Here is a 21428-nt window from a genome sequence, read left to right as displayed (position 1 = left end):
TTCCGAGAAAAGTACTGTCACCCTTGATAAAAGTCACACGCAGACTCTGCAGGTTGGTAGTGGAGGGAGAGCTGCCGTATATACAGGAAGTGGCGCCCAGACCGCCAGCCTGAGACCCGCCCTCCCCGGGAGGCTCCTAACCGTTTTGGAGGTCAGTGATCGCTGTCACTCCCACACTGCCCCAGAGGGGGAAGGAGGGAAGGTAGTGGAGAGCGGCTCTCTCCCCTGTCATGTCGCAGTACATACGGGTATTCGACTGGTCTTTCCCCAATGTCAGCCAACTGCAATCACTAAAACACTTAAGGCTTCACTAAAAGCTTGAGGCAGAAGGAGCAAAAGAGAGTAGTGAACACAGAGAGTGACATGGAACTAGATCGTCTGACTTCTCAGCGGTGACCTGCAGGCCACCTCCATTTGGGGAGCACCATTTTGCAAGTCAGGCCTCGCCAGGCGGGAAGAGCTCTCGCTTTCTCCTGGGGCTGGCATTTGGCATCCTGAGCACTGCTGACTGGAACGAGAAGTAATCTGGTGTCTGACGCACCCAGTGAGCTCTTAGTCTTTGGTGCCAACAGGGCAGCATCTGCGGACAGCCACGGTGCCCCCATTGTCCTCTTAGGGAACGGACCCCACCCTGTGGGGGTGGGAGGTAGACTTTTTGTTTCCGGAACCAGCATGTCTCAAGCAGCTGCGCTTAATATATGTTTAATCCGCATGCGCTCCATGGGGCAGTGTCGTCATCCGTTCCACACACTGGGCCCCTGAGGCGGGGAGGTTGAGCCTCCTGCCCAATCGGTATGGGCTGTTGACACTCCTGAAGTCGTTGCTTGTTTGATCCCATATGCCGGAAGTTTTAAACATTTTCTGCAAAATAGTGGAATTCTTTCTTCCAAAATTTTACACAGAAGCCCAGTATTTAAAACAAATTCAGCTGAAGCAGCTTTGAATTTGGGGCGGGGCTAAGAGCCCAGAGTCCCACCTCCTACCTCACCATCCGGCAGCCCCCCAGCACCTCAGCCTGTGTCCTGTGGAAAACACTCGGGAAGTGGGCACTGTGCCCGTGTTACCTCCACCGCGTGCCCCTGCCTGGAAGAACCTGTGTGTGTGTGATCAGGATGGAAGGCACATGCTTGCCCTGGACACCCCGCGCCATGCCCTGGAGACATCGTCTGTCCATGCAGCCAGGCTGGGCCTGGACCATTTCCAGAACAGCCCCCTGGGCAGCCACGAGCAGCCTCTTGGCGGTGGCTTAAGAGTTGGAACCTGGCGGCCACGCTGCCGCAGTGATACTTGCAGCTTAAAGCATATACTCGCTTTTCTCTCAGACCCTGCAGGTTCGAGGTTCAGGCTTTTCTTTTAACGGGTCACTTTTAAAAGACAGTGCTTGACTTAAAACTAGAAGACCCTAGAAAACCACAGTTGGTCTCTGTTTCTGGCTTTTCACTTTTTCTGTTCCCTGCTGTGTTATTATTGGGAGGCTCACATGAGGGTACCTGTCAGGAAAGCACCTAATAGGATACAGAAATTTTACACAGTTGGAGCAATAATGAAGGCTGCCATTACCCAGGGTCCCACTGTTCACATGAGTTTGTCGGGCGCTTTCTATACATGCCTGAGACTTGCCCGCTTTGGACCGTGGCCTGTTCTGCAGGGAAGGCCCTCGAGGCTCAGAAGCTTAGCAACCCAGGGCCACAAAGTGCGGGAGTGGGAGGGTTTGGGTTTGACCCCAGGACTTGGGCTGTGGCAATTGTGCGATGGGCCAGGTGGCCACCCCTGAGCATGAGAATGCAAGAACAGGTCGATAAACCTTTAGGGAGCCAAAACTTTGTTTTTTCCTGGCCTTTAAACCAGATTTTTACTCCCAACTTTGAAGCTTCGTTTGTTTGTTTTTTTGTTGTTTTTGAGATGGAGTTTTGCTCTTGTTGCCCGGGCTGGAGTGCAATGGTGCTATCTCGATCTTGGCTCACTGTAACCTCTGCCTCCTGAGTTCAAGCAGTTCTCCTGCCTCGGCCTCCCGAGTAACTGGGATTACAGGCACCTGCCACTGTGCCCGAATAATTTTTGTATTCATGGGGTTTCACCATGTTGGTCAGGCTGGTCTCGAACTCCTGATCTCAAGTGATCTGCCCGCCTTGGCCTCCCAAAGTGTTGGAATTGACAGGTGTGAGCCACCGCGCCTGCCTGAGGCTTTTTATAATGTGCTAGAAATAATGTCAGTTCAATCGTTTGTGTGTTTCAGGTGACAAGGTGGTTGTCATGTACTCCAGAGGTTATCCATGTGGTGGAAATAAGACCGCATCCTCCGTGATAGAATTGACCTGTACAAAGACGGTGGGCAGACCTGCATTCAAGAGGTCAGGAGACTGGGGGCTCAGTGCGGGACTGTGCAGTGAGCACACTGGAGGAATTCCTCCTTGGGGTTTTCACGGGCGGGTTTTGGCCGAGTGTTAGGAGGTCAGGGCCAGAGCCATTGATTGTGCTGTATTGGGCAGGGCTGCTCCAGGCAGGGAAGACCCCCGGATACAGTGCTGAGACACTGTTGCAAGACCAGTGCAACTTCTCTGGGCTAGCTTGTCTCTTGAACTAGGTTTAGCACTGGCTGAGCAATATTTAACTGGCCTCCACCTTTGAATGTCATAGTAGGAACAAAGGGGCGTTGATTTGTCCCACCCAAGGTGTTCAAGCAGCCTGGCTGGTACCCTCAAGCAGCTGGGACTGGCGTCTGGACCTGGGATGTGCTTGGATTATGTTCAGGTTTTCCAGGCCACATTGCATCTGGTGCAAGGGAGAGCTTGGCCAACAGAGGGTGCATGTGAGCTGCTGTGTGTGAACAGAACTGATTCCTTCCAGACGTTCAGTTTGGAGAAGGGGAGACTCAGAAATTGCCAAGGGATTTAGGAATGTATGAGTCCGAGAAGCTTAAAAATCTAAAAATCTAGGAGCAAATTTTTCCAGGTTTTCAATGTTGATGGTTTACAAATTTTAAAGAATTTATATTGAATGCTTGCATGCTTTGTCACATTACTGATGTGTGCACCACAGTCATCTTCCCTATCCATTGTGGTGATGAAAAGAAGTGAGTGAAATAACCATCCTTGCTCCGAGCTGCTGTCAGTGTTGAGTCAGGAAGTTCTGCGTAGACCTGCGCAGTCCGGGGAGTAGGGGCCTCGGGACGCAGCCCAAGTCTTGCAGCACCTTGACTGAAAGCCAGTGAGCTGCTTCAGGGCCTGCGCGGTGTTCACTGTTTTGCAGTCTTCCCTCGTGTCTGGCTGGGGAGGTGACTGTAGTCTGTGCTTCCCTCCTCCTAGGTTTGATATCGACAGCTGCACTTACTACTTCAGCTGGGACTCCCGGGCTGCCTGCGCCGTGAAGCCTCAGGAGGTGCAGATGGTGAATGGGACCATCACCAACCCTATAAATGGCAAGAGCTTCAGCCTCGGAGATATTTATTTTAAGTAAGTAAAACGTTTTCCTTTTGAGCTATGAAATGTGTTCAAAATTAAACCAGCAATGCAGCTCTTTCCCTATCAGGGAGCGCTGCAGGATAAATAGGTCTGTGTTTTAGTTACTGTTGCTGGAGTCGTCGTCATCTTTTGCTTAAACTGAGGAAAAGCATTACTCAACCATTAAGTTTTAACACCAAAGATGGTGAATTCTCGTGAGTGTAAAAATAAATCCCCCCTCCTCCTCCCTCACTTCATGATAAGCTCAGGGGTTGAGGCTGAAGCCTTCTGACATGTTTAAGCAGGAATCTTCTGGGCTTACCAGTGTTTGGAAAATAAGTTTCTCAGCGGTGGTACTGGGGCTGCTCTGGGGGGCCGGTGGCCGAGGTGCACAGACAGGGCGAGGGCCATGTGGTGCTGGACACAGCACCTGAGGAAGGTGGATTAGCACTCAGAGGGCAGAACTGGCTGGGGAGAGCCTCTTGAGATGGAAACTGGCATCCTCAGAATCTCTGTGGGGTCACAGACCTGCTGCCCTAGTGCAGGAAAGGAAGCATTGTGGGGTCCTGCAGCGATTCTGAGGACTGAGGGTTTATGTCGTGAATGCCTTCTTGAAGGACTTCCACGTCACTCTGGTCTTTTCTGTCTCTTCAGGCTGTTCAGAGCCTCTGGGGACATGAGGACCAATGGGGACAACTACCTGTATGAGATCCAGCTTTCCTCCATCACGAGCTCCAGAAACCCGGCGTGCTCTGGAGCCAACATCTGCCAGGTGAAGCCCGACGATCAGCACTTCAGCCGGAAAGTCGGCACCTCTGACAAGACCAAGTACTACCTACAAGGTAATCCGCGGCTTCCCACACAGGGTCCCCGTTAACTTCCTCCGAGGAAGGGGATTAACGTTTTCAACTAACCCCCTTCGGTTGAAATCGCGGACCACTTTTAAAACAAAAACCATGGTCTAATTCTTTGCTTTGTTACGAATTTTGTCAAAATGGATCGAACGACACGTGTCAGACCTGAGCATTTCACTGTAGGTAAATTGTGTCTTAGTTAACAAATGAATGTACAAAAAAACGAAAACCTGGTCTGATCCAGTGGTTCTGAGGTCAGGTGGAGGCTGAGCTGGGCACAGTCAGAATTACCTTTGATTTGGTTTTAGCCATGACACTTCCTTATTTTGGAATGCCAAATAATATTTGAGAAGGTAAGAGATTTTATATTTGTAAGAAGGATGAAAGGAAGCTGCCCTAAGTGTTAGGATGTAGGTTAAAATCAACCAGGACGCACAGAGGGCAGAATCCAGGGTATGAAGGAAGGTTTTGTACTGGCACTAATAAGGGTGTTGCCCTTCGTTCCCTCAAATAATCCTGAAAGGCTGCTTTTGTTTTGAATAGATAGTCTTAACTATATACCTCTCATAATTTGATTTTTGAACTGTGTGTGGATGTAATAACTCTTAAAAAAAAAATCAAGTGTGTTTAAAGAAAACCCCAGCCTGCTGTGATGTCAAAGAGCTGCCGATCGGGTCCCCTGGGAAGGGAGAGTAGTAATAGCCAAGAAGGAGCGGGTGCCCCGTGCCCTGGTGCTGAGCGCATCCCCGAGAAGGAGCGGGTGCCCCGTGCCCTGGTGCTGAGCGCATCCCTGAGAAGGAGCGGGTGCCCTGTGCCCTGGTGCTGAGCGCATCTCCACGACGGCAGGACCTGATGGAGGGAAGCTGGGGTCAGCATCGCTGCTCCTGGTCACAGATCGTAGACAGCACCCCGGTGCATCTCATAGCACCTGTGGCCCCTGAATAGAACTGGGAAAGTGAATGTTCTGCTTTCTGGGCGGGTTGATGATGGGAAACTTGATCAGCCTCATTCGCTTGCAGAATTCCACAGCTCGGAGCAAGCACTCTGTGTTCCTCTGTTCTCTGCTTCCTCACGCTTCGGTGAATCCTCCAGTCATTCAGAATCAGATGTTGCATGTCACAGGTTGTGCCTTCTCTTGCTGTCCTCTTTCCCAGTGCTTGGTAAATGTTGATTAAAGGAAGGAAGGAAGAATTGTTGAAGGTTGTTTCAAAAGCTTTCAGGGGGTCCTATCATGCAGAGAAGGAAAGTCCAGGCTCTCTCTGACACAGCTGGAAGATGTCTGAGAGGCTTTGCGTACCAGGGCAGCCTTGCAAGCTGCTGCTCCCACACATGCCTCAGCTATCAGTTTGTTCACCAGCTCCCAAAGTCACCCTGTAACCTGGTGGGTTTACACCTGTTGCTCTTGGCGCTGGAATGCCTCGGTCCACCTTCCTCATCCATCCAAACCTACCTCCCGTGCCCCTCCTGGGAAGGCCCACCTTCTCATAGCAGGGTGACGCCGCCTGGTGTGTCTGCAGGAGTCTTCAGGCTCCACTGCGCAGCACTGGCCACTTGTCTGCTTACACATAAGAACTTCCGTGTTCACAAAGGGTGTGTCTAGCAGACCTTTGAGGATCACCGACTTTCCGAGTGCTTGTGCATGCGCATTTAGTCATTCTTGGTAGATAAAATCCCTTTCAGACCTTTTCACTTTCTTCATTCACCAGCCCCAGAAAGTAGCTTTAGTTTTAAGACCTCTTTTCATCTTTCATGAAGAAATGAAATGTCTGCCTCTTCCTGAGGATTGCCATTCCTTCGGGAGGGCAGCAGCTGTCTCTCCTCAGGACGTGGAGCTGCTGGGCGGTTTGCTCCCCCACACCAGCCCTGCAGAGCAGTCCATTCGGCAGCCCCTGCTTCAGCTACTCCAAGGCGAGAGTGGGGGGCCCTCCCCTGCACCGCCTGTCTCTGGTCCCCATCTGTGTATGGACACGTCCGTCTCATACCCTGCACTCTCGCCTCTACATTCCTGGCACCCAGCAGCGCCAGCCACAAAGATTTTGAGCCAATGACAAAGGTTGGGAGCAGCAGAGTTCATGCAAGGAGTCCACACGAGGGTTCCTCACTTCTGACACCAACAGCACACTGAACGGTTCCCAGGCCAACTTCAGATTCGCCCTTTCACTGTGACTCACAGAGCTCCCTGGAAGCGGTTACGCTCATAGTTACGATTTACTGCAGCAAAAGGATATAGGTTAAAATCAACCAAGATGCACACAGGGCAGAGTCCAGGAGGGAATCGAACGCAGAGTTCCCACCAGCTCTCCCGTGGAATCAGATGTGTTGTGTTCCCAGCACCCACGTGTGGCAGTCAGTGCACATGGAGTATCGCCAGCCGGAGGTGCTCTCCCGAGCCTTGGTGTCCAGAGTTTTTCCCGGGGCTCTGACATGAGCAGGATTGGTCGGTTGATTGCTCAGGTACTGCATGGCCAGCCCCTGCTCCGTATCCTATCATTAGCCGAGGATCAAGGCCAGTCCTCTTTTTGGGCAAGGTTAAATTCTTGCCTTCCCTCCTATCACCGTTGCTTCTGGCACCATTGCCCTGGAGGAGCTCCTGGCACAGTGGTGGGGTCTCAGGCCTCCACCTTACTGCGCAGTGAAGAGCTTGAGGAGATCGAGAAGGGGACTGGCCTTTCCCACCGTCAGATCACTCGCCTGTGCAGGCGGTTCAGCAACCTGGACAAAGGAGAGAACAAGACGATTTCCAGGGGATTCCAGAACTTGCGATCAACCCAGTAGGGAACTGGATCATCAATGCCTTCTTTCCAGAGGGAGAGGACCAGGTAAACTTCCGTGGATTCCTGCAAACTTTGGCTCATTTCCGAACCATTGAGGATAATGAAAAGAGCAAAGATGTGAACGGACCTGAACCACTCAACAGCCGAAGCAACAAACTGCACTTTGCTTTTCGACTATATGATTTGGATAAAGATAACAAGATCTCGTGATGATGTTAAAGGTGCTATGCATGATGGTCCGAGTACATATCTCCGATGAGCAGCTGGGCAGCATCGCAGACAGGACCATTCAGGAGGCTGATCAGCGTGGGGACAGTGCCATATCTTTATCACAGACTTTGCTAAGGTTTTGGACAAGGTAGATGTAGAACAGAAAACGAGCATCCGATTTCTTCACTAAAGGACAGACAGCAAACTATTCCTTGCGGTCTAGTATTTAAGAACTGGAACTTGACAGTCGTCCTGTCCACCAGCCCTACCTCCACCCCATCATTCCCCTTCTCCCAAAGTACCACTGCTGTTGCATGACAACTCCAAATATGTTCTGTCAACACAAACCTGCCTTTGGTCTATAAACAGGGCATTACAGAATGGTACACCCAGTCTGTTTCTGCTCAGTATCTATTCACCAGTTCTTCACTTATAAATATTGTCTTCCTCTGTTCTGCTGCTGAAAGCCACACATCCATCCAGTCTGAGAAAGTAAGATAGGAAATCATGCCGAGGAACAGGCCAGCAAAGCTCTTCCACTGGATGTAGGCTGCACCTGCTGCCTTCCCCGCAGCGAGTCTGCCAGCATGCTTCTCCATCCTTTTTATATGTCCTTCGCTTCCCACTTATGTGTACGTTCAACATACGGTTCACCTAGTCATGCAGTCTTTCTGCTTTTCGTGAAGCCTCAGAATCTCCTCTGTTCTACTTGGCACCCCAAGCTATGCCTGGTATTGTATTTCTGACTTGGCACGATAGTTCAGTGGTCTGGCAGTTTTTATCTACCTTCGTTATTAAATGGGCCCCTGGAATGTTGCCTCCCCAGGAGCCTTTTGGTAACCAACACTTCTGTCAGGAGTATGAGATCATCCTCTGCACTGTGCTCTGTCATCAGAGGGCTGCTGGGTGGAGATATTCATGAAAGGTGGCCTTGGAGAGAGGAGTGGAGTCAAGCCTTCTGGGTTGCTTGTCCACATCACTCTACTTCTGGCATCTGATTCTCAACTTTGTACCCATGTGGCGTCTCTTGTTAGTGCAGTGTTGACTATTCAAAAAGTAGCAATATGCCTGCAGGTTTGCTTAGTCTTGGGGCACCATTACCACCAGAACAGCTGCTCTGACAATATGCTTGGGGACTTCCTCATGGCCTTTTGAACAAGGAGGCTGCGCACCCTGTAAAGCCTCCTGCATTCACACCTCTGCTGCATGGCTTATGCCTCAGTGTTTTGTGCACTGGAATGCTTTTCACTTGACGTTTCCAAGTTAGAAAGATTAGTATTACGGAAGTGCCTAACTTATCCCAGTCCAAAATATTTAAAGATTGTTCTCTGTGTCTTGAAGTTTCGCACAAAATTATTTATGAATTTTACACTTGTCAAATGTTAATGCTGGAAGCCATAGTCTGCTCCTGATACAAGTCCAAAGCATTGACTGTTGTGTCATTAGCTCCCTGGTTACATTGGTTTCCCAGCTCCTTGTGTAGACCACTGTTGATCCCTTAGAAACAAGAGGTCTGGCACGAGTAGCACAACCAAAGGTGGCATTCCAAGTCTTTGAGCAAGTCACAGCAGCTTTTCTTGCCAAAGTCAGCTTAGTTTAGACTTCAGTGGTTCAGGCTGTTGCCATCCTAATGTATGTCTCTGTGAGTCTGTTCATTCACATATCTGCCATTGGCTGACTTTCTTGACTCATTGCTTGCTTGCTTGTTTCCTTGCTTTGCAAAACTATTGGAGATGTGTACAGCAGTCTTTAGGAAGGGGATTGTTTAAAAATACCACTGCAAAATGATGGAAAAGGGTGGAGAACAGGGGAGTAGCCAGGCTGGATGGCTCAAATATAAATGAATGAGGAATTCTTTATGAAGTACCAGTTGGACTTTGATGATCGAGTGATGTAAATAGGAATTATATAGAAAGAGAAGAATATCTGATACTGATCTGTTAGATACTTCAGAGACTCCTTGATTTGCATATTTGCATAATTAAAATTACAGCCTTTCCCTTCTTTTGGCTGCACAGCAGACGGTTTCAATCCACGGTTGTGCCTTATTGTTCCATTAAAATTGTATCTTCAGTCCATCAATAAATACTCATGGTCAAAACAAAGCAAAAATTCTTTACTGCACACTGAGTACGGGCAGGGCGCTATCAATATGCATCGAGTGGCCTCGTAAGCTGTGAACAGAGTGGATGTGGGGGACATGGGGTGAAGTCTCTTTTGCCTGATTTTAAGTCTTTGCAAACTTTTTAGACTGTAAGGAGCTAAGCTCAGTCTGCTTGTGAAAATTGATGGTGACATGCCACGTGTGCCCTTCCTGTTTGACAGACGGCGATCTTGATGTCGTGTTTGCCTCTTCCTCTAAATGCGGAAAGGATAAGACCAAGTCTGTTTCTTCCACCATCTTCTTCCACTGTGACCCTCTGGTGGAGGACGGGATCCCCGAGTTCAGTCACGAGACTGCTGACTGCCAGTACCTCTTCTCTTGGTACACCTCAGCAGTGTGTCCTCTGGGGTGAGTATGACATCCGGACGCTTAGCATTTGTACCCCACATCCTCCCTTGAGAATAAGTGTATGTGTGTTTTTTCCCCAATGTTTTCTTGTGAAATATTCAGAACATGCACCAAAAAATAGAGAAAATGGTAGAAGCAGACCCCACATAGTCAGTGCCCCGCTCTAGAGCTTGTCAGCATCCTGCCACTCATTTTTGGTCCATGGCTGCGTCACCTCCCACCACCCCCAGTAGCAGTGCCGTTGTTTCCTTCGTGCATACTGTGCCCCGAATAGGGTCCAGTCAGGGCGCCCCAGCTCTGTCCCTCCACCCCTTTCCCATTGCTGCCTCCCTTTCCTTAGCTCCTGGGAGGCAGATACTGGTGGTGTCTCCTCCTTGTAATCCTGGAACATCGTTTGTGTCCTAATACAAATGATTGTATGGTAAAGTTTCACTTTGATTTGAGTGTCGTATATTTATGTTTGAATGAATGGAAAGCTTACTCTGCAGATTTGGAGAATCAGCATGGGTACAGAGGCAGCAGTTTCTGCTCTGAAGGAAGGTGGCACCTCCATTGGCTGTCTTGTGTCTCACAGCCGTTTTATACTTTGCCACGAATAACATGTTGTCAGTTGCTTTCCTCTTGGAGTTATTGTCTTATGTCACCCCGCCCACCATTTTATTTATTTTTATTTTTAATTTTTTTGAGACAGAGTCTTGCTCTGTCACCCAGGCTGGAGTGCAGTGGTGTGGTCTCAGCTTGCTGCAACCTCTGCCTCAGCCTCCTGAGTAGCTGGGATTACAGGCATGCGCCATTATGCCCTGCTAATTTTTGTATTTTTAGTAGAGATGGTGTTTCACCATGTTGGCCAGATAATCTGGTCTTGAACTCCTGACCTCAGATAATCTGCCTGCGTCGGCCTCCGAAAGTGCTGGCATTACAAGCATGAGCCGCCATGCCTGGTCTGGCCCACCATTTTACATAAGCTTTTCATTCTCTGCCTTGAGACTTTAAGATCGGGGGGACATGAATTCTTTCCATGTAATTGTTTCCTTCGTGCCCTGTAAAAGGGACCGTAGAGTCAGCAGACGACAGGGGTAGGGGTCATGGGGGAATGAAGATCAAACATTTTACATCTTAAATCAGCACTCCCCCCGCCCACCCTTAATAATGGACATGAGCTCAGCAAAACTAGCTTTGTCCTGCGCTGTTCAGGGCTGTGTACTTAGGGATCCTTAGCTGCACAGTCAGGATTGTGCTTTTGGTTGAAATTTTGGTTGAAATTTCACTTGTGGTATTTTCAGCTTTTGAATGTTTATGGTGTTTCGGTGAGGTCATTACAAAATGAAAGGATTAAGACTGGAAGTTCTTCCTGAAAGAAGCGAAATGTGAATTTTCATAAAAGATAAAACCCAGCAGTGAACTTTCCCTGCGTTCTCTGTCATTGAGAGGCTGCAACTGCCATGAGGTGAATCCTGCCTCCTGACATGGCAGCTGGTCTTCTGTGTGGGTTTGAGGGACCAGCCCAGGCTGGGATCCTGTCCGTGCTGAATGTTTAGAGTTGGACTTCTGTGAGTGGGAAGAGCACCGTTTATAGGGCTCTGGTGTTTGACTCTAAAACCAGAGAGGAAGATTCTCCAGGAAACCTCAGTTTCATGATGTTCAGAACATCAGGAATGGGAGTTATTTAAATCCCTTAGCACACTGACAAAGTAATAAGGACTTTCAAAAAAAGAAAGAGAAGTTGAAACCAAGAGCAAAAACTCAGATGGTAGATTTTGAGGGATGCAGGTACCAGCGGGGGGTGAATGTGGAATAGTGCCTGAGATTTTTTTCTTCCCCAAATGTTATCAGTGTTGTACATTGTAAAATCATGTAAGTATGGCCAGATGTGGCTCACGCTTATAATCCCAACATTTTGGGAGGCTAAGGTGGGCAGATCACTTGAGGTCAGGGGTTCTAGACCAGCCTGGGCAACATGGTGAAACCCTGTCTCCACTAAAAATACAAAAATTAGCCAGGCGTGGTGGCACGCACACCACGAGATGGCGTCACTGCACTCTAGCCTGTGTGACAGAGCAAGACTAGATCTCAGGGAAAAAAAAAAAATCATGTAACTGTAACAAACAGGTAGCAATGATCACCCTAATAGATGACCATTTTTAGTTCTTTTAGCTATTTCTTCTGGAATTTACCTCAGTATTTTAAATTAACATCCTTTATCTCATCTATTGACTTCCTGCAATAGTAGATGAAGATAGAACTCTCTTACACCTTCCTCCTACTTTCCAAAAATGGTTCTTTCACAATATTTGATTAAAGTCAAAAAACTTACACAAAGTTAAAAGACAGGCATCTACAGATGGAAGGGGCATGCTATGTGCCCAGCACAGGTAATGATGACAAGACCCACCCACTTATGAAATACCAGGAGAGCAGATACAAAGAAAAGACTGTAAAAGCTTCAGGGGAAGCTAATTTGTTGTATTAGAAAATAATTCAAGAAAGATTAAAATACTTGAAGTCCTCACTTTATATCATCGATAAGTTCTTGGAAACTACAACTTTACATGAAACGATGTATAGTGAAACCAATTTTTTTTCCTCATCAACTTTATAATCAGACAGTTTTGAAGGAAATGATGTTATTCAAGGACCTCCTATAGTCGCTTCACAGAAGGTTGCAGTTTCAAGGAACCTGTCAGCGACCCTGTGAGGACACAGTGTACTGAACACAGTGGTGTCTGAGCTGAGAGGGGTGACAGAGTTCCCGGCTTTTAACATGTCTTACAGTGATAGCATCGTATGAAAGTAAAACCATTTTCTTGAAAGAAAGGAAGGAAGGGAGAAAAGGTAGAGTCCCTAATTGTTTGGAAGACATACTGTTAGACTTCCTGTCTTAGTATGCATGCCAGTATTTCAAGAATAACCACTAAAATAATATAAATATAGTGTGTAACTTTCAAAGCAGTGGAGAAGAAAAGGAGAAGTAAAAATACTTATATCCCCAAAGAAGACAAGGAGAAAAACAAAACAGAAATCAGACAACTAGAAAGTTCAGCCTAATATGGTAGAAATAAATCTAAATATATCTATAATCGTTAAGTATAGCTTGACTAAACTTGTCAGTTAAAAAACAAGTTGTCAAATTGGATTTCAGAAACAACTCTGTTTACGGGGAACATGCCTAAAACAAGGATACAGAAAAGACCAAAGTCAAAGGATAAGAAAAGATACTCCAGAAAATAATCTGAAAGAAAGCTGCAGTAGTTATGTTAATATAAGATAAAATAGATATTAAAGACAAATATTAGGGATAAAGAGAGTCATTATATTTTAAAAGGGCTCATTTCCTAGGAAGATACAAGAATCCTAAACTTCCGTCTACCTGATAAAAAAGCCCCGATCCGTACAGCAGAAATTGACAAAACCACACACAAGAAACAATGACAAATCCCCCTCGCTTAGTGATTGCTGGGTTAAGTAGACAAAGAGTAAAGCTTTTTTGGAAGATTGAGACAGCGCAGTGAAAAGCAAGATTTAATAGACGTGCGTAGAACACTGTTCCCTGCAGCGGGAGAACGCTGTTTTCCCAAGCTCACATCAAACACTTAGAAAACTTTATCAAAAATTAACCACGAAGCAGGCAAATCAGCAATTTCCCTTTTTTTTTTTGAGACAGAGACTTGCTCTTTTCCCCAGGCTGGAGTGCAGTGGCGCAATCTTGGCTCCCTGCAACTTCTGCTTCCCAGGTTCAAGTGATTCTCATGCCTCAGCCTCCTGAGTAGCTGAGATTATGGGTCTGTGCCACTACCTGCTGGCTAATTTTTGTATTTTTAGTAGAGATGGGGTTTCACCATGTTGGCCAGACTTGTCTCAAACTCCTGACATCAGGTGATCCACCTGCCTCAGCCTCCCAAAGTGCTGGGATTACAGGCCTGAGCCATTGTGCTCGACCGAAGTCAGTGAATTTCTGACTGATGCAATTAACCACATACATGATGCACTTAAGTTAGGAACCAAGAACAAACAACTGAAAACTAGAAATACATTTGAAGACTAAAATCCACTTCTGAATAATCCATGGTCCAAAGAAGAAATCAAAGGCAGAAAGTAAAATACGCTCAGAACCGAGTGATAATGTGTCTCTTGGATGCATTTCGAGGGGTCCTGAGTGGCGGGAGCTGCTTCTGGGTGAGTGGGTTTCTGGCTTGGAGGGAGATGTCTGCAGAGCTCTCAGACCTGTCTGTGGAGCGTGATGGTGCTTTTGCCTAGAACTGGACGCCAGGCTCTCCCTGTGGTTTCTTGTCTAGCTGATGTTTTGGATTGTTTGGCTTAAGCTGAACTTAGACTGAGAGCTGCAGCCCTTGCGGCCGCGCCGGCAGGTTGGCCTGTTGCCCTCAAACTCAGTTTTTTGAGCAGCCGGCATCTTCAGCAGCGCTGGATGAGCCTCGCTGGGGTTGCCTGTTATCTCGGGCAGCACAAGAGGAATTGCTGTTTATGTGATCCTGTTCCTGTGTGTGTGGCCCCGAGTGACAGAAGGCCAGAGAGATTAGAAGTGTCAAGTTGTTATACTCTTGAGTGTCATGTGGCTCTCTGAGCGCAAGCGCGAAGGGAAGTCCCTGTGGTTGTTTCTCATTTTCTATTATTATTGTCCTGACTCTGCTTGAGTGTTTGATGTCGTGGAAATGCACTGCTTTTTCCCACAAGTGTGCCTGTGGGTCTTGGGTGGGAATGGTGAACACCGTTGGTGAGGCAGCTGGTGTGCTCCGAGAGCCTTCTCCTGGGATGGAGCAGGCTTGGAGAGAGGAGACGTGTCGGGGGCTATGCTGGGCTGTGGCTGTTCCCTGGGCCCCACCCTGATCGGTGGCCACCGCTGGACCCTGTTCTGGCCTGTTTCTAAGGCCCCCAGGCCCTTTACCTGTGGAGATGGTATCTCATGGTGGGCTGTGCTCACTGCTTCCAGAAGAAATTCCAAGAGGACAGCTTTGACCCTGGAGAGAAGGGTGGTGCTTTGGGACAGCCTCTGCCCCAGCCTGGTCCTGCTGTGGGTTGGGCCACCTAGAGGGGCCGCGTCCCTCCCGCCTGTCTCCTCTGTGTTTGGGTGAATGACAGTTCATGGAGCTGGAAGCAGTGCTTTCTTGTCTGTTTTCTGACAACCCTGCCCCAAACTCATCATCAGGAACTTTTTGCAGCCCTTTTCCATGTGGAGTGGGCCCTGTGGCCTTGTTTTCTGGGCAGGAGTAAGAATCACATGGGGTTGGGAAAGTCAGAGCTGCTCTTGTCTTGGGGACTCAGGTCTCAGGTTGTGGCCGTGGCGGCAGGACCACTCTGTGACACGGCTCCTTTTCTGTGACATCCTTGCAGGGTGGGCTTTGACAGCGAGAATCCTGGGGACGACGAGCAGGTGCACAAGGGGCTGTCGGAGCGGAGCCAGGCGGTCGGCGCGGTGCTCAGCCTGCTGCTGGTGGCACTCACCGGCTGCCTGCTGGCCCTCCTGCTCTACAAGAAGGAGAGGAGGTGAGTGGGTGCAGGGCGAGGTGGGCTGGGTGGATGCACGCCTCCCATAGCTCATCTTGACTCAGTTTTGCGGGGTTTCATTTACTTATTTGCTTACTTGTTTTTGAGCCCTGCAACAGCAAAGGTCTCAAGTTCTTGGTTCAAAACTCTCTGGAAGCAGCCCCCAGCGTTGTGGTTTTTAAACGCCTTCTTTTCCGTCTGACCATGCCTGAGGCCCTCGCACGTCGACGTGCCTGTGTCTTCTAGGACCATGGTCCTCTGTGTCCAACGTTGGGTAGAACATTAAACGGCATCTTCCATGGGTGCCTTTTCCCACTGAGCAGCTGGCCCCGCTGCCCTCCCCACGTCATAAAAGCAAGAGTTTATTAGGCGCCTGCTATGTACCAGCTATGATGCCATCCTTTTGCCCCACTTCGCTGGGTGAGAGGACTTGCCATGTGACTGTCAAGCAGATTTTCACATCAGGCGTCAGTGTTAGTGGCTCTGGCCTGGGGGCAGGAGCTGGCCAGCGCAGGTGTTCTCTGCTGCCACTGTCATTTGCCAGCTGAGCCACAGGCCAGTGAGAGAGGTGGTCAGAAAGTACCAACTGTGGAGGTTGCAGTGAGCCAAGATCGCACCACTGTACTCCAGCCTGGGCAACAGAGTGAGACACTGTCTCAAAAAACAAACAAAAAAAAAAGTACTGACTGTGGCCCTTCACACCCAAAATGCAGAATGGGACAGCAGAAGGTCTGGGCCGGGAAGGGCATGTGATGTCCGTCCCCGTGAGCCACCATCGGGCAGGCTTCAGGGCGGCGGACCGGCGTGGTCCTGTTAGAGTCATATGTGAAAAAGTCCTTGCCCAAATGTTAAGTTGCTCTAGAGGGCCCTCTGCTGTTGGATTCCAAAGCCCATGTTCTTTCCACTCAGTCACAACAAATACCTTAGGGTAGAACCTGTCACGGCGGCTGCTTATTTGTCATTCAGAATGTGGGAGAAATGCAGCCCCCACCAGCCCCCTGGTGGTGCAGATGGGGCGGGGCTGCAGTGGGGGGGCGCTCTTGCCCATGGCCTCTCTGCCCTGGAGGAATGATTGTCTCCTTTTTATTGTCTAGGGAAACAGTGATAAGTAAGCTGACCACTTGCTGCAGGAGAAGTTCCAACGTGTCCTACAAATACTCAAAGGTAATTTTCTGTGGCGAGTCTCTTGAGGGCCTGCCTCCCCGGCCCGCGCGTGCTGCACTGTCCCTGCCGTTCTCACCAGGGATGCCGAGGACAGCAGTCACAGGCAGACTGGAATCCGGAAGGGAAACGGCACCCGTTGCCTCAGCCGCTTATCCCAGCACATTTTTTTTTTAAATTTTTTTCCCCTCAAGTTTCTCTCGTGGTTACAACTGATTTCTTTGAAGTATTTAATATTTAGGTTGTTTCCACTGTTTTTGGCTGTTCTTTAAAAACACACACACACGGTAGTGAAGATAGTTGTGCATCTAGCATTTGGATGATGTCTTTCAGATAAATTTCCAGAAAAGAGGCATTGTCTGGATCAAAGGACATAATGTTTGTGGTCTCAATGGGTGATGATGAATCACTTTCTAAAACTAGGCTTTTGACTCAAGTCCCTCCTTTGACTTTCCTCCGCTGCCAGGCAGGGGGGACCTTTCAGTCGATGAGTAACCCCGAAGAGCCCCTTCTCCCCCAGCGCAGCTGGTGGGTCACTGGTCTCCTTTTCGGGTCCAGGCCATCCTGAACGCCTTCTGCTTGGCCCCACCCTTGGCTGTGAGACTCCTGCCAAATGGCCCCACTGTCACCCTCCCAAACCCTCCTGCCTTGGTGCAGTCTCATTAGGAACAGGAAGGTGTTGCCAGCCCTGGTCTTCCTTTCCCTGCGAACTGGAGACGCAGTGACGGGGAGGACAGTGGGCCAGTTCTTCCCCAGCTCGTGCCAGCAGAGGGCATCCCTGATAGGGTGGATGGTGGAGCAGAATGGGGTCTCTGAGGGGGCTCACGTGGTCTCTGCTATTGATCCCTGGCAGGTGAACAAGGAAGAAGAGACAGATGAGAACGAAACAGAGTGGCTGATGGAAGAGATCCAGCTGCCTTCTCCACGGCAGGGAAAGGAAGGGCAGGAGAACGGCCATATTACCACCAAGTCTGTGAAAGCCCTCAGCTCCCTGCATGGGGATGACCAGGACAGTGAGGATGAGGTTCTGACCATCCCAGAGGTGAAAGTTCACTCGGGCAGGGGAGCTGGGGCAGAGAGCTCCCACCCGGTGAGAAACCCACAGAGCAGCGCCCTTCAGGAGCGTGAGGACGATAGGGCAGGGCTGGTCAGGGGTGAGAAGGCGAGGAAAGGGAAGTCCAGGTCTGCACAGCAGAAGACAGTGAGCTCCACCAAGCTGGTGTCCTTCCATGACGACAGCGACGAGGACCTCTTACACATCTGACTCCGCAGTGCCTGCAGGGGAGCACGGAGCCGCGGGACAGCCAAGCACCTCCAACCAAATAAGACTTCCACTCAATGATGCTTCTATAATTTTGCCTTTAACAAAAACTTTCAAAAGGGAAGAGTTTTCGTGATGGGGGAGAGGGTGAAGGAGGTCAGGCCCCACTCCTTCCTCATTGTTTACAGTCATTGGAATAAGGCGTGGCTCAGATCCGCCACAGGGCGGTACCCTGTGCCCAGGGTTTTACCCCAAGTCCTCATTTAAAAATGTAAGACCAGACGCATCTCAAAACAGAGGGCTGCATTCTAAGAAACCCTTGCTGCTTTAGGCCCAATAGGGTGTTTGACCCCAGTATATTTTAGCATTTTAATTCTCTCCCCCTATTTATTGACTTTGACAATTACTCAGGTTTGAGAAAAAGGAAAAAAAGAAAACAGCCACCGTTTCTTCCTGCCGGCAGGGGTGTAATGCACCGGTTTGTCCATCCTGAGACGGCGAGGGACAGTTTCCGGTGGGATTTTGAACTGGTCATTGGTGTGTCCCCTGAGTTGCAGCTCATTCTGTCTCTTTTCTCTTTCGCTTTCTGTTTCTTAAGGGCACACACGTGCGTGCGCGCACACACACACATACGTGCACAGGGTCCCTGAGTGCCTAGGTTTTGGAGAGTGCGCCTGTTCCATGCCTTTAGTCAGGAATGGCTGCAGCTTTTTGCATGACATCTTCAAGCCTGGGCGTACAGAGCACATTTGTCAGTATTTCTTTCACCGGCTGGTGAATTCAAACAGCCTGCCCAAAGATTGATTTGTGTGTTTGTGTGTGTGTGTGTTTGAGTAGAGTTGAGGTGTCAGAGAAAATGAACTTTTCCAGATTTGGGGTGTAGGTCTCATCTCTTCAGGTTCTCATGATACCACCTTTACTGTGCTTATTTTTTTAAGAAAAAAGTGTTGATCAACCATTCGACCTATAAGAAGCCTTAATTTGCACAGTGTGTGACTTACAGAAACTGCATGAAAAATCACGGGCCAGAGCCTCGGGCCTAGCGTTGCACTTGGCCTCATGCTGGAGGGAGGCCGGGTGGGCACGGCGTGGAGGAGGAGGGATGCGCTGCTCGCGTTCTTATTCTGGCGGCAGCGCCTTTTCTGCCATATTTAGTGGATGACTTTTCTCGCATTGTAGAATTGTATATAGACTCTGGTGTTCTATTGCTGAGAAGCAAACCGCCCTGCAGCATCCCTCAGCCTGTGCCGGTTTGGCTGGCTTGTTTGATTTCAACATGAGTGTATTTTTTAAAATTGATTTTTCTCTTCATTTTTTCAATCAACTTTACTGTAATATAAAGTATTCAGCAATTTCAATAAAAGATAAATTATTAATTGGGTGTTACAGTTTTTTCCTTGATAGTGAGACGTTCCCGAGCGAGTTGCCAGTCCGCCTGCCTGTCTCTTCTTTCTGTTAAGTGACTGAATCTGGGTTTTGACTCTGGTGTTCTCGTTGACCCTTTATGAGGAGCACTTTCATTTTTCTCTGGAGTCTCCTGGTCATAGGTGTTAACTTTGGGTCCAATCTGCCTCCCCTCAGCTCTTTCTAGATCTGATTTCTTTACCTTCTCCAGGCCAACCTCGGGGTGTGGTCCTGTTCATCAAAACAATGAACATGGAGTTTAGAGTCCAGTGAGACAATAAAGCTTTTTTGTGTGCAACCTAATCTAACACAGGAATGTTTTCTCTTGAGTAGGCTCACTGAGTTTTCCATCTTAAATTACTCAGCAGTGACTGAGAGCTACCTGCATGTTAACCTGGAAACAGGAAATTACTCCAGTGTTAAAAACAAACCTCTTAGACTCAACATCCTATCCTCCATCTCTTTATTTTCCCCGTAGAGTCCAAAAACCTCAACCAACTAATTTTTCAATTATCCAATTGGAGTTACCTTTTTAAAAAAGTTATTCTTAAGGACTTCACAATACCTTTCCTGAGGAAGACATGTCAGGGTCTTCTAAAAGTTTATGACCAAAGAAAGACGGTGGTCCTCAGGCATTCTACCCAGGGGGCTGTTCTCCAGGCCATTCCCACCTCCTGCTAAGACCATGGGGAGCCCTCTCTGTAAGGAGGGGCATATGCAGGGACCTGCGCATCCCCTTGGTAAGCTGGAAGGCAAAGAGGTGTGTTGTCTGCACTGCTGGCTGCCTGCTAATGTCGCTGTCAGTGGGGAAGGAGAAGTGACAACATGTTTGAGTGTATTTGCTTTGACTCTTAAAAACCCAAGCCTCTGAAAAAAGAGTAACTACTTGCCAGCTGTTGTTACAGCTGGTATTTTTACAGGTGATATTTTTAGGAAAACATATGTGATAGCAAATCAGAATTGGACTCTTCAGAGAAATGATTTTATTGATGGAGTACAACCTGGGTATTTAGCTTCCTTTTAACAAAATTTTCTGTGCCCCTTTCTTGAGACCGTCTATGAATGACAGAGACATAGAATAAGAACTGGCATGCTAAAGATGGAACAGGCAAACCCCACACCAAGGAAATCCATGGTGAAGTCGAAATCTGGTTCTTAAGAACATTTTAAGAGCATCTGAAGCCTGTACTTCACCAACCCTAAAGTAATACATGACACGAGATGATTCCTCAGGAAGGAACATATAGAGTGGAGACAACATACAGACATTAGAACTTGCAGGATGACTCTTTCCCTGAATCATTTGAGACTAAGTTCCCTCCCTTCACCAGGCATTCCTACAAACGAGGACCTTCACACGACTGAGATGCCACCTGGTGATTAAAGAACACTTTGGGCTGGTCCGATCCATTGTACAAGTTAAAGGACTGATGGGTACACAGATCTTACCCCTGTTGGCGATCGGGTCACAAGGGCCAGTGTGTGTGTCATCAGGAAGTCACATGGATGAGACTGGATTTCTGGAAATATCCTTTACCGACTCTGAAGAATCCCATGGCTCAGGGAGGTGCATTCATGCCCTTTTCTTTTCTTTTTTTTTTTTTTTTGAGATGGAGTCTCGCTGTGTCGCCCAGGCTGTAGTGCAGTGGCCGGATCTCTGCTCACTGCAAGCTCCGCCTCCCGGGTTTACGCCATTCTCCTGCCTCAGCCTCCCGAGTAGCTGGGACTACAGGTGCCCGCCACCTCGCCCGGCTAGTTTTTTTGCATTTTTGTAGTAGAGACGGGGTTTCACCGTGTTAGCCAGGATGGTCTCGATTTCCTGACCTCGTGATCCGCCTGCCTCGGCCTCCCAAAGTGCTGGGATTACAGGCTTGAGCCACCGCGCCCGGCCGCCCTTTCTTACTTCTCTGGCTCCACTCTGTCGAGTCGTCGTTTGTTGGCCTCTTATGTCCCTGAGTCATACTTTATGTCAGTTCTGGACACTGTTCTATGAGAATGGGGTCAACGGGCAGGTGGTGCAGGTGAGCTGTATGTGCAAGGCGGCAAGATGGCCATGTGGAGTTGGGGACAGTGTGGCCTGGGGGTGTTGGATAGGTAAGGCAGAAGCAAGCCCAGAACTTGGAGCCTGCTGTGACTGTCGCAGTAAGGATTTTGAACTTGTCCTGAAAGCAGTTGAGAGCTGTGGAAGGGCCAGATTGGGCTTTTGAGAAAGATAGTCTAGAAGAAAGTAAAGAGATGGAGACACTTCAGCATCCAGATGGGAGGTTGGGCATGGGAGCCGTGGCTGTGCTGAGCTGAGAAGCCTCAGACTGC

General features: G+C 48.7%; 1 protein-coding gene and 1 pseudogene across 1 annotated transcript in view; both read left to right on the top strand.

Annotated features, from left to right (window-relative positions):
* Window positions 1-18800, top strand: part of IGF2R (insulin-like growth factor 2 receptor) — a 124658-nt gene extending 105858 nt beyond the window's left edge. Inside the window, exons 43-49 of the mRNA XM_011975972.1 lie at window positions 2237-2351; window positions 3306-3452; window positions 4095-4282; window positions 9604-9790; window positions 15137-15289; window positions 16384-16453; window positions 17304-18800. Of these exons, the coding sequence (XP_011831362.1) occupies window positions 2237-2351; window positions 3306-3452; window positions 4095-4282; window positions 9604-9790; window positions 15137-15289; window positions 16384-16453; window positions 17304-17714 (1271 nt within the window). The 3' untranslated portion in view covers window positions 17715-18800. The remainder of the gene's footprint in view (window positions 1-2236; window positions 2352-3305; window positions 3453-4094; window positions 4283-9603; window positions 9791-15136; window positions 15290-16383; window positions 16454-17303) is intronic.
* LOC105536531 lies at window positions 6552-7468 on the top strand (annotated as a pseudogene).
* Window positions 18801-21428: the final 2628 nt, after the last annotated feature.

Source organism: Mandrillus leucophaeus, unplaced genomic scaffold (genome assembly GCF_000951045.1).
Source record: "Mandrillus leucophaeus isolate KB7577 unplaced genomic scaffold, Mleu.le_1.0 Scaffold160, whole genome shotgun sequence".
NCBI classification, from domain to species: Eukaryota; Metazoa; Chordata; class Mammalia; order Primates; family Cercopithecidae; genus Mandrillus; species Mandrillus leucophaeus.
This window is presented reverse-complemented; position numbering and strand designations above follow the sequence as displayed.